This window comes from Hevea brasiliensis, chromosome 7, assembly GCF_030052815.1.
Source record: "Hevea brasiliensis isolate MT/VB/25A 57/8 chromosome 7, ASM3005281v1, whole genome shotgun sequence".
NCBI lineage: Eukaryota > Viridiplantae > Streptophyta > Magnoliopsida > Malpighiales > Euphorbiaceae > Hevea > Hevea brasiliensis.
In genome coordinates this window covers 4,668,375-4,679,551 of record NC_079499.1, presented here as the reverse complement: position 1 = coordinate 4,679,551, position 11,177 = coordinate 4,668,375, and the positions used below count along the sequence as shown (strand labels likewise).

General features: G+C 37.6%; 3 protein-coding genes across 3 annotated transcripts; 2 read left to right on the top strand and 1 right to left on the bottom strand.

Annotated features, from left to right (window-relative positions):
- The first annotated feature begins 268 nt into the window (after nt 1-268).
- Nucleotides 269-2,704, top strand: LOC110655661 (xyloglucan galactosyltransferase MUR3). The gene is made up of 2 exons (XM_058149823.1): nt 269-286; nt 394-2,704. The coding sequence occupies exon 2, from the start codon at nt 721-723 to the stop codon at nt 2,479-2,481; it is 1,761 nt and encodes a 586-aa protein (XP_058005806.1). The 5' UTR covers nt 269-286; nt 394-720; the 3' UTR covers nt 2,482-2,704.
- Nucleotides 2,705-4,760: 2,056 nt separating this feature from the next.
- On the top strand, nt 4,761-7,818 carry LOC110655658 (subtilisin-like protease SBT1.2). Its single transcript, XM_021812079.2, has one exon. It carries the CDS (start codon nt 5,328-5,330, stop codon nt 7,629-7,631), a length of 2,304 nt encoding a protein of 767 aa, XP_021667771.2. The 5' UTR covers nt 4,761-5,327; the 3' UTR covers nt 7,632-7,818.
- Nucleotides 7,819-7,895: 77 nt separating this feature from the next.
- LOC110655659 (photosystem II reaction center PSB28 protein, chloroplastic) lies at nt 7,896-10,407 on the bottom strand. Its single transcript, XM_021812080.2, has 2 exons — nt 10,240-10,407; nt 7,896-8,845 (listed from the first exon to the last, which is right to left on the bottom strand). The coding sequence occupies exons 1-2, from the start codon at nt 10,310-10,312 to the stop codon at nt 8,382-8,384; spliced, it is 537 nt and encodes a 178-aa protein (XP_021667772.2). The 5' UTR covers nt 10,313-10,407; the 3' UTR covers nt 7,896-8,381.
- Nucleotides 10,408-11,177: the final 770 nt, after the last annotated feature.

Genomic DNA, 11,177 nt, shown 5'->3' with positions numbered 1-11,177 from the left:
ATTTTAATTCTTTTTCTTAAATCTATAAAGCATGCAACGCAATTCCAGGAACATGACATCGCCCTACAAAAGTCCGACACGTCACCTTCACTTTCCTACATGGCACGATCCCACCGGCTACCGACAACAGACAAACTCAGGCGCACGCAGCTAACGTGAGCCTTCTTTTGTCACCTCTTTCTTATTTTACGCGTTCTGTTTCTCTCTCTGTATCGTCTCTTGATCTTTCTCAACTCAGAGAGAGCTCCCATCTCTCTCTTTATTCTCTACAGTGAATCTAATCTCTGTAAGTTGCTGCGCCAATCTCTCTCTCTCTCTCTCTCTCTCTCTCTCTCTCTGCTCATCCGTTCTTTTCGCATTCGTTTCAATTGTTTCTTCTTTTGATTTTCCTAGACACTTTCTCTTCTCTTTCTGGCTGAGAAAGACCTGTAACAGATTGTACCGATTAAGGTGATTCGTGCTGATTCAATCTCAAATTTACTTCTTAAAATATGTGGATTTTTCTTTTGTTTTTCATTCCGATATATTTGCACGCTTAATTGCAGCTCTACCTTTGAGAGTGTTAAGATCTCTGTTGTATTATTTACTTAATTTTCTTTTCCTTGGTTGGGTTTTTTGGGTCTTATATGCTTAAATTCTTGAATTTGGGAACTGGTTTTTTTTTTTTTTTTTTGTGTAATGTGGGTTTTTGTGAGGGATTGATTTGGAGTTAGGATACTAATGAGACGCCGCCCTGCGGCGAGTGTCCCTTTTGAGCAAATGGATAAAGGGACTGGCAAAAATCAGCAGAACCGGCTTTGTTTGTTGGCTTCTCTTTCTGCGTTCTTCTGGATTCTACTGTTGTATTTCCATTTTGTTGTATTAGGAGGTAATACTGTTGATGAATCTGTTAAATTAGAGGCGCTTTCACTAAACACAGAATCAAAAACTCCAACCCTTGTAACCGATGCCCGTTTGACAAACACCCCCTCCAAAACTACGCCCTTGATAGATGCGTCATTGAAAAATACCCCCAGTAGCAGTAGTAGTCAAAAGACGGAGACTTTTCCGTTCATGAGGGCTTTGAGAACCATAGAGAATAAGAGTGATCCTTGCGGAGGAAAGTATATTTATGCCCATGATTTGCCTCCTAGGTTCAATGAGGATATGTTGAAGGAGTGTAGGAGTTTGAGTCTTTGGACCAATATGTGTAAGTTCACTAGTAATGCTGGGTTGGGACCCCCACTGGAGAATGTTGAAGGGGTGTTTTCAAATACAGGGTGGTATGCCACAAATCAGTTTGCAGTGGATGTGATATTCAGTAATAGGATGAAGCAGTATGAGTGCTTAACGAATGATTCTTCTATTGCTGCAGCAATTTTTGTGCCATTTTATGCTGGGTTTGATATTGCAAGGTATCTTTGGGGGTATAATATCTCAACGAGGGATGCTGCTTCCCTTGATTTGGTCGATTGGCTTATGAAGAGGCCAGAGTGGGGGATTATGGGAGGCAGGGATCATTTTCTCGTGGCAGGGAGGATAACATGGGATTTCAGGAGGTTAACAGATGAGGAATCGGACTGGGGCAACAAACTACTCTTTTTACCCGCTGCAAAAAATATGTCAATGCTTGTGGTTGAATCGAGTCCATGGAATGCGAATGATTTTGGCATTCCTTATCCTACCTATTTCCATCCTGCGAAGGATGATGATGTGTTTACATGGCAAGAGCGAATGAGGAATTTAGAAAGAAAATGGCTTTTCTCTTTTGCTGGGGCACCACGCCCCGATAACCCCAAATCAATCAGAGGGCAGATCATAGATCAGTGTAAGAAGTCAAAGGTGGGCAAACTGTTGGAATGTGATTTTGGAGAGAGCAAATGTCATTCTCCAAGCAGTATAATGCAGATGTTTCAGAGCTCCCTGTTCTGCTTACAACCTCAGGGTGATTCATATACACGAAGGTCAGCTTTTGACTCGATGTTGGCAGGTTGCATTCCTGTCTTCTTCCATCCTGGCTCAGCTTACACACAATATACTTGGCATCTCCCCAAGAATTATACTACTTTTTCAGTGTTCATTCCAGAGGATGATATCCGCAAAAGAAATGTTAGCATTGAGGAAGTGCTAAGTAAGATCCCTCCTGAGCAGGTGAAGATCATGAGGGAGAAAGTCATAAGTCTCATCCCAGGGCTTATATATGCAGATCCTCGCTCAGAATTGGAGACTCTTAAAGATGCTTTTGATGTTGCTGTTCAGGCGGTCATTGACAAAGTTACAAGGTTGAGGAGAAACCTTATTGAGGGCCGTACAGAATATGATAATTTTGTGGAGGAGAACAGTTGGAAGTATGAATTATTGGATGAAGGACAGCGCAAGGTGGGAGCTCATGAATGGGATCCCTTCTTCTCAAAGCCAAAGGATGGCAATAGTGATTCTGGTGGTTCATCTGCAGAAGCTGCGAAGAACTCATGGAAGAATGAGCAGAGAGATCAATCATGAGATCAAGGCGATAATAGCAATAGAAGTTAGAGTGATTCCTAATGAGTAACAGGGGCATAGAACAAGACTTCACACCTTGGCTTCAGTAGGTCAGGTTTGCAATGAAACATTGTAGAAATTACAATCAAGTTTATCGGGCTCAGTTCCTTGTTTGTCAGACAGGAACATAGATTCATGTTCTCTGTTTCTACTAGTATACTTCAATAATGGAAAATTTCCTTTCTCCTTTTGCGTTGTGTATTTCGCTTGGCAATTCTTTGTATTCTATTATAGCTGATAAATCATCTTTTTGTTTCTTTTCCAATTATTGCATAGAAGAAATAAAAATGAGTGTTACAATAAACATCTTTTAGCATAATATCTAATCTCTGAATAAATTTTTATTGTGCGTTTACCTGCTTGCTTGCCTTTATCTTGTGCTGCACCAGCGGATGAGCTATTTGATTAATTGGTATTGCATTCTATGTTGCGTCTCTTCACAGGAAGAGACAGATGGAATTTGTTTGAATTGGTGGGTTTATTAATATGTGAAGCAATGGATTAGTGGAGGTGGGTTGTAATCACAAGATTTGTGTGATAAAAATGAACAACTCTCTTTCAAGTTTGTTGAACCGAAGGATGGACACCTTGTCATATTATGGAAACTTCAGTGGAAGCATCAACTTATAGCGCGTATGAGTTGTTCAAACTGTCCTCAAGCAGTGTGAAACTTCCACTGGGTTTGCCCAATATATTTTGCCTTTAAGTCTTCATCGTTATTTATATGTGCAGTGATTTAGGTTTTTCTCACAATAACATAGATTTCGATTTTTCTCACAATAATTAGTCTCCTCTCGGCATTCAAGTGATGATAAAATCGTAAGTTTTGTTATTATATCGCTAGTTTTGACTATCTTTGTTTTCTGCTAGCTGGTAGCTGGTATGTTGTGGCTTACTGAGACGTGTGGAAAGAAAATGGCCTGGTGAATTGGGGATTTTGTTTCTTTCCTTATCACCAAGAACGCTGCTATATACCACTACCAGGCCAAAATGAGAGTGAAAACAGGATCATTCCAAGCGCAACAAAGCGCTGGAGAAGGTTAGGATCACCACCACCAAGGTCCAAGACTGCCCTCCCACGTTCTTTCCCTAAGAGACTGAGATCTGAGACCTGAGACTGGGCAATAGCTTGTATCCATCCCGCCTTGTTCGTTGGAAGGTGCAATTGAACTGGATTTGCATTAATATCTAAGTCCAGCCCAAGCACACAACCCAACCCATCAATTACAGTGTGCGGTCCTCACCTTACTTCAGCTATGATTTTTCATTTTTTTATTCTTTTTTTTTTCTACAATAACCATGAAAATCAAATAATTTGATCTATATAGTATGTATTTTGGCTCATTGGTAGGCTCCGAAATATCCCTTACCTATTACTTTTTATTTTTTTTAGGTAAATTTTAATTTGTAACAATTAATTGAAACTTAAATTTATTAAAAAAAAATTTGAATAATATCTTTTTTTTTCCAAACATACTTTACTATCATTACAATATGATATATAAATATATATAATCTCATTGCCATTATATTATTAATTTTTTAAACTATTAAAAGACAAAATTATAAATTTATAAATATTTATGGTTGAAAAAATGAAAAGGATAAGAAAAATATTTATTTGTAAGGCATAATACATAACATAAACAAAAATCATAATTTATTTTACTAATTGTTTTAGATTATTGAACAGTAAAAAAATTAAATAATATCATTATTTTTTCTAACTACTTTACTATTATATAATATGATATATTATAGTTATTGCCACTATATGACTAATTTTAAACTATTAAAATATTAAATTATAAATTTATAAGTAGTTATGGTTAAAAAAATGAAAAGGATAAGAAAAATATTTATTTGTAAAGCATAATGCATAACATAAAAATTTATTTAATTAATTCTTTTAGATTTATTCACAATATCAATCTCTTTTATTATTTATTGATAATACGCTTTTTACATTTACACATATTTAAAATATCTTCATCGCATTGATGTCAGAGTCAAAATTTAAGATATTTTTATAAATGAATTAATTAGACGTAAATATGCTACTACAGTAAATTCAAACTTAAAAACTTGCAGGTTGAATGAACCCTGCTTAATTATTAAGTTTAGGACATCTTTTAATGGTTTAGAACCCCAAGGATACATTGGATTAGCATGAGTAAGATGACTCCTAGGCTTTCACCAGATAAAAGGGAACACTACAATGCCTACAAGAAGATATGGTGATAAAGAATGTCTGTAATATTCGGTATAATAAATTTTCATGAATGTGTTGGGTAATAAAGAGTGGTGACAAAATCAAAATATGCAGGAAGCCAGGGAAGCACGGGAAGAGGGCAGCCATGGAAGCACATAAATGCAGTTTTGAACCAAGCATTTAATGGCTCTTTCATCCTCTGCTAGTACACTTTCTCACACGGACAAGGACCATCCACAGAAAGAAACCTGAAGAGACAAAACTAAGATTCATTCACTTTGAATCTATCTTTAACGGCTATAGAAATTTCTATTAAAAGTTAGCCAAAACATCTCGTGAAACTAAGGGGAAACACTTTCAGCTCCTCAAGAAACCCAAAAAAAAAAAAAAATTAGCTTCTCTCTGTCTCCCAACAAATGATCCTCGTGATGAAGAGCTCTTAAATTTCACGAGTTTCATATTCTTTCACTCAGAGCTCAGAAATGCTACCCAAACCCAGTTTTGAATTCTTTCCAACTCCTTCAAATACCCTGCAATTCCTCCCAATAGTCATGCATAATATACATCCAGGCATCTCCTTGATCTTAACGTTTCCATGGAAGCCAAATCACTCCTTTTCTTTGCTATTATTTTATTCAACTTTGGCTTCCTCCATGCGAACACTCTACAGACTTACATAGTTCAGCTCCACCCACATGGCATAACAAGATCTTCCTTTGCTTCCAAGTTTCACTGGCACCTCTCATTTCTTGAGCAAACTATTTCGTCTGAAGTAGACTGTTCTTCTCGGCTTCTCTATTCTTACCGTTCTGCCATGGAAGGTTTTGCAGCTCAGCTCTCTAAATCAGAGCTTGAGTTATTGCAGAAATTGCCTGATGTTATTGTAATTAGGCCAGACAGCAGGCTCCAAGTTCACACTACCTATTCTTACAAATTCTTGGGACTTAATCCCATAGGTGAAGATGCTTGGTATAAGTCTAGATTTGGTAGTGGAACAATAATTGGGGTCCTCGACACTGGAATTTGGCCCGAGAGTCCAAGCTTCAATGATCAAGGAATGCCACCAGTTCCCAAGAAGTGGAGAGGGATTTGCCAAGAAGGGCAAGATTTTAACTCTTCTAATTGTAACAAGAAACTCATTGGTGCGAGGTTTTTCACAAAAGGTCACCGTGTGGCATCTACTTCAACATCATCAAACACTATTCAGGAATATTTGTCACCAAGAGATTCTCACGGGCATGGAACTCACACATCATCCACAGCAGGAGGAGCTTCAGTTCCAATGGCAAGTGTGTTTGGTATTGGAGCTGGTATTGCACGAGGGATGGCTCCTGGCTCCCATATTGCAATGTACAAAGTTTGCTGGGTTAATGGCTGTTACAGCTCAGATATCCTAGCTGCAATGGATGTCGCAATTAGAGATGGAGTTGATGTCCTGTCCCTCTCTTTGGGTGGCTTTCCATTGCCACTTTTTGCAGACAGCATTGCAATTGGCAGTTTTCGAGCAGTCGAGCATGGTATTTCAGTCATATGTGCAGCAGGAAACAATGGCCCTCTCCAGAACTCAGTTGCCAATGAAGCTCCCTGGATTGCTACCGTTGGTGCAAGCACACTTGACAGAAAATTTCCTGCCATAGTTCGATTGGGTAATGGACAATTCCTTTATGGAGAATCCATGTACCCAGGAAACCAGTTTTCAAACACTGCAAAAGAGCTTGAACTAGTTTATGTAACTCATAGAGACGCAGGGAGTGAATTTTGCTTCAGAGGATCTCTCCCACGAGCAGAAGTACGTGGCAAAATGGTGGTTTGTGACCGAGGTGTCAATGGAAGGGCAGAAAAAAGTCAAGCTGTGAAGGAATCTGGTGGAGCTGCAATGATCTTAGCCAATACAGAGATCAATCTCGAAGAAGACTCGGTGGACGTTCATGTCCTGCCTGCAACATTAATTGGTTTTGCAGAATCAGTAAGCTTGAAAGCTTACATTAACTCTACAAGTAAACCAAAAGCTCAGATCATTTTTGGAGGAACTGTAATCGGGAAATCCAGAGCACCAGCAGTAGCTCAGTTTTCAGCTAGAGGACCAAGTTTAACTAACCCTTCAATCCTCAAACCAGATATAATTGCACCTGGGGTAAACATCATTGCAGCTTGGCCTCAAAACCTAGGCCCCACTGGTCTTCCAGAGGATCCAAGAAGAGTGAATTTCACAGTAATGTCAGGGACATCCATGGCTTGTCCCCATGTCAGTGGAATTGCTGCCCTGATCCGCTCAGCTCATCCCAAATGGACCCCTGCTGCAGTTAAATCTGCAATAATGACTACTGCAGATGTAACTGACCATTCTGGAAATCCAATAATGGATGGTAACAAACCAGCAGAAGTTTTTGCGATTGGAGCCGGGCAGGTAAACCCCGAAAGAGCCATCAATCCAGGATTGATATATGATATTAGGCCAGAGGAGTATGTCACCCACCTATGCACACTAGGATATACAAGATCAGAAATTTTCACAATCACACACAGGAATGTGAGCTGCAATGAACTATTGCAGATGAATAAGGGTTTCAGCCTCAATTATCCTTCCATTTCCGTAATTTTTAAGCACGGAATGACAAGTAAGGTGATCAGGAGACGACTAACAAATGTGGGGAGTCCTAATTCCATCTACTCAGTGGAAGTAACAGCTCCAGAGGGAGTCAAAGTGAGAGTAAAACCTCAAAGGCTAGTTTTCAGACACATAAATCAAAGTTTGAGCTATAGAGTATGGTTCATATCAAGGAAGACAATGGTAAGAGAGAAAGAGAGCTTTGCACAAGGGCATTTGACATGGGTGCACTCTCAAAATAATCTTTCCAGGGTTAGAAGCCCCGTTTCAGTGACTTGGAAGTACAAGTAGAAGAAGTTATAATATCCCTGATTGCTGTGAACTAGATGGTTTAGGATTTAGTTCACTATTAGTATTGCAAAAGAGGATTTCTGGTCATGAAGATTTGTTGGTGGAATTTATATATGATTACAGCAGTTTACTTTGTGATATTAAATTTCTAATTTAAGATGGTTGAAATCAGAAATTGGTTGCTCAATTACATTATTCAGGAAATAAAACTCTCCAAGGCATTCATGAATTGGCATACTGCAAGAAAAACAAATCAAGCATAAGTTAACTAACTACGCCATCAATTTGTTTATCCACTAAATAAAACAAAATAGTAACATAAACAACATGGAGTACAATCAGCAGTAAGCAAACATGCAATATATTAGAGCTCTAATACTTAATTAATAAAAGAAAAAAAAAGTTCAGAAAGTGCCATTAGCAGAGTAGCGAAATATGAAGTGCTGCAGCTGAGTAACTATAGTCCATATTGATCTGCTATTGAACCTTTCTTATACATTAAATAAGAGAACTGATGTAGGAAGAAACAAGTTCTATGACATGTGCTGTCTCACTTGTACATTTAAATAATGGAGGAGAATGGAAATTGTGCATCACTGTGAACTGCAAAATTTGTTAAGAAAGAAGAGGAATATGGTAGCTGTAAGCATCTACATGGACATTAACCGAGATCTTCAAGTCTTCTTGATTAATTTAAACAAAACAAATGAGGTGACAGGTGCAAAACAGAAGGAATGGATATACATTGCCTCAACTTTTGACGAATTGCAGGCCATTTGCATTAGCATATCGCTCCATGAATCTCATGAATCTGTCCCAATCCCGAGGTGAACGCATGACATATTTTGCCTCAATTCGGGATGGTTTTCCATTTATATATTTAGCACTAACATCAACTGATTGGAGAACGCCTTCCTCATCAATCATGTAAAAGCCAGTTATATCACCAAGTTCACCAGAAGAGTCAAATACAGATGGCTGATCAAAGGTGAAAATGGCCACACCATTTGTACCATCCCTTGACTTGGTTAGCCTTACATCTGGTATTGTCTGTTCATCAGTTCCTTGGATAAATTGAATTGTTGGTTTGGCCATCATTGTAATAAATCTTGCTGTTTTCCGCCTAACAGAAGCCAACTGTGGATGGGACAGGTGCAAAGATTGGCCATTGAATGCGGACTTTGCAAAACGATGGACAGCCCAAGATACCGAGCCTACAAAACAAGACAGGCATTGCAGGTGTTGTAGATAGCAGGTTAGATTGGTAATCAATGGCAGAACAATTTATTCTACTTGTTTGCCTACATGCAAGGCTCTTGCATTGCGCAGTTGCACAAATGTGTCATCCAGCCACTGAAAAAAGCAAGAAGCAAACAAAAACTTGGTGAATTATTAACCATACAATTGGCATAAATCATTAGGTCCGGCGTTACCTAAAAGTGATTTATGGTATGTAGTTAACTTAAAGCTCTATATCTTTATCCACAGAATTTATTTAATTGGAATAGGTTTGTTTTCATTTAAAGTTTTCCTATTTAAGTTGCACTCTACTACTTAAATTTTTAAATTTAAACTAATTTTAATTGGCTAAAATTTATAGAAAAATATTAAACATCCAATAAATATATTTATCTTTGCTCAAAAAAGCCAGCATCAAAGCTAATAAATCTACTATAAAAGCTTTGAACTCTCAGATGGAAGAACATATCTTCTCATAGGCCTGCACAACATTGGATTGAGAAACATGAAAAGACAAAAGCTTTGCAGCCTATTACTCAACTAATTTCTACTCTTATTTATATATATAAGTTCTAACCATCCGAATTAGTATAATCCACTATAATGCAACCCCAAATACCGTTCCAATTAAGCCTACCCCTACGTACTCGTACCTAGGAATCAAAGCGAACTACAAACTAGGTAACACTGGTTAGGTCCTTATTAATAACTAGTTCCTTAATTTGGGATTAGCTAGCTTCTAGCCATGTTATTTTCACAAAACATAAACTTGTACATCAGACATGGAAAAGAATAAACAAATAACTGCCATTTTCTTTAAGGCTTGAAATCCCAAATGCTTCCCTGTCCTAATTAATAACAATTCTGGAATTCTAAATTCTCCCCTATGTCTGATGAAGGAATCTTGCCAGGAATTTACTTGGGTTGGGTTTGTATTGCCACATTTTCCATGTTATACAAGGGATACAATCCAATTGACACTGACTGATCAAAGTGTCAGGTTTGAAAAACGACCGTACGAAAAAGGCAACCAAGACAATTCTCTCACAAAAAATCCCAACTTTCCAGGACTAAACGTTCTCACTATCAGCATCAACCCACGCCAAAGACCAGCGACTCACTGTTATAAAGTTTTCCCACCAACATTAGTCCGTCAAGCAATAAACATGAGAAGAAAAAAAAGGAAGGAAATTTACATGTGATTGAAGAACTCAACAACGTTAAAAAGATTAGATTACAACCAAAATGTAACAATTTTGAAGAATCCACATGTAATTATCAACAATTTAACCATGATTAGAGATAAAGTCCCATCGCCAATAAAAATGCAAAAGCACCCAGTTGGTGTACATTTGGAAGAAGAGATTACCCGGGAAAGAACGCGGTTGCTGGAAGTAATGTGAAACTGGGGAGGCGAATGCAAGAGATTGCAGAGCGGCCATTGAGTAGCTATGGAAGAAGAAACAGCGAGTGAGAGAGAGAGAGTATAAAAGATAATGTGGTGTGGTGCTGGGACTGGATGGCGTGTAAAAAGGACTGCCATTCACTTGAGACTCAACAGACATTCTTAGCTGCGAATGGATACTATGCCCTGTTCTGTAGCGTGCACAGCTGGATCCTCTCACAACTTGCCACGTGGCAATCCATATTTTTTGGGCCAAACTCAATGGCCTTTTTTTAATAGGCGATTCGTGCACTCGATTAATTTAATAATTATTAAATTAAATATTTATAACTATGCAAATATTTTACTATAAATATTTAATTTAATAATTATTAAATTTATTTTTATTTAAATAATTAATAACTATTAAATTAATTCCCATACAAATTCGATTTTACTGTAGACGCACTTAAATTAATATCCTCCATAATTACAGATAACAGCCGTCATAACTTCATAGATTCCAAACCCGACCCGGCCCAATGTATTGATCTAAGGCAGGCCCAAACGTGGCCCGGCCCAATAAAAATGATGATTACGAGATTCAAGACTTGGCAGCAATGTGAAATCTTGTAATAAAGCAGGGCATTGTGAAGAATCATAAGTAAGGAATGAAATATACTTTATATAAAATTTAAAAGAAAAGGACCGTTTTGAGTGCAATAAAACACAATAGTAAGATTATCCAATTAATTCATATTTTGGAAATTTCACATCATATCAATCTGTTTGTTTTATTTGGGAAAAATACTTTGAGAAGAAAGAAAATGAAAGAATTTTTGGAGAAAGAAAATGCATGATTTGATTATGATTTGATTTGATTATGAGTTATAATTAATTAAAATTTTTAATTAATTATAACT

Excerpts from the sequence above, each read along its gene's own strand:
- LOC110655658 (XM_021812079.2), top strand. The coding sequence starts at position 5,328 with ATGGAAGCCAAATCACTCCTTTTCTTTGCTATTATTTTATTCAACTTT.
- LOC110655659 (XM_021812080.2), bottom strand. The coding sequence starts at position 10,312 with ATGGCCGCTCTGCAATCTCTTGCATTCGCCTCCCCAGTTTCACATTAC. Across the intron at positions 8,846-10,239 it reads GCAACCGCGTTCTTTCCCGG|GCTCGGTATCTTGGGCTGTC; the intron begins GTAATCTCTTCT and ends CTTGTTTTGTAG.
- LOC110655661 (XM_058149823.1), top strand. The coding sequence starts at position 721 with ATGAGACGCCGCCCTGCGGCGAGTGTCCCTTTTGAGCAAATGGATAAA.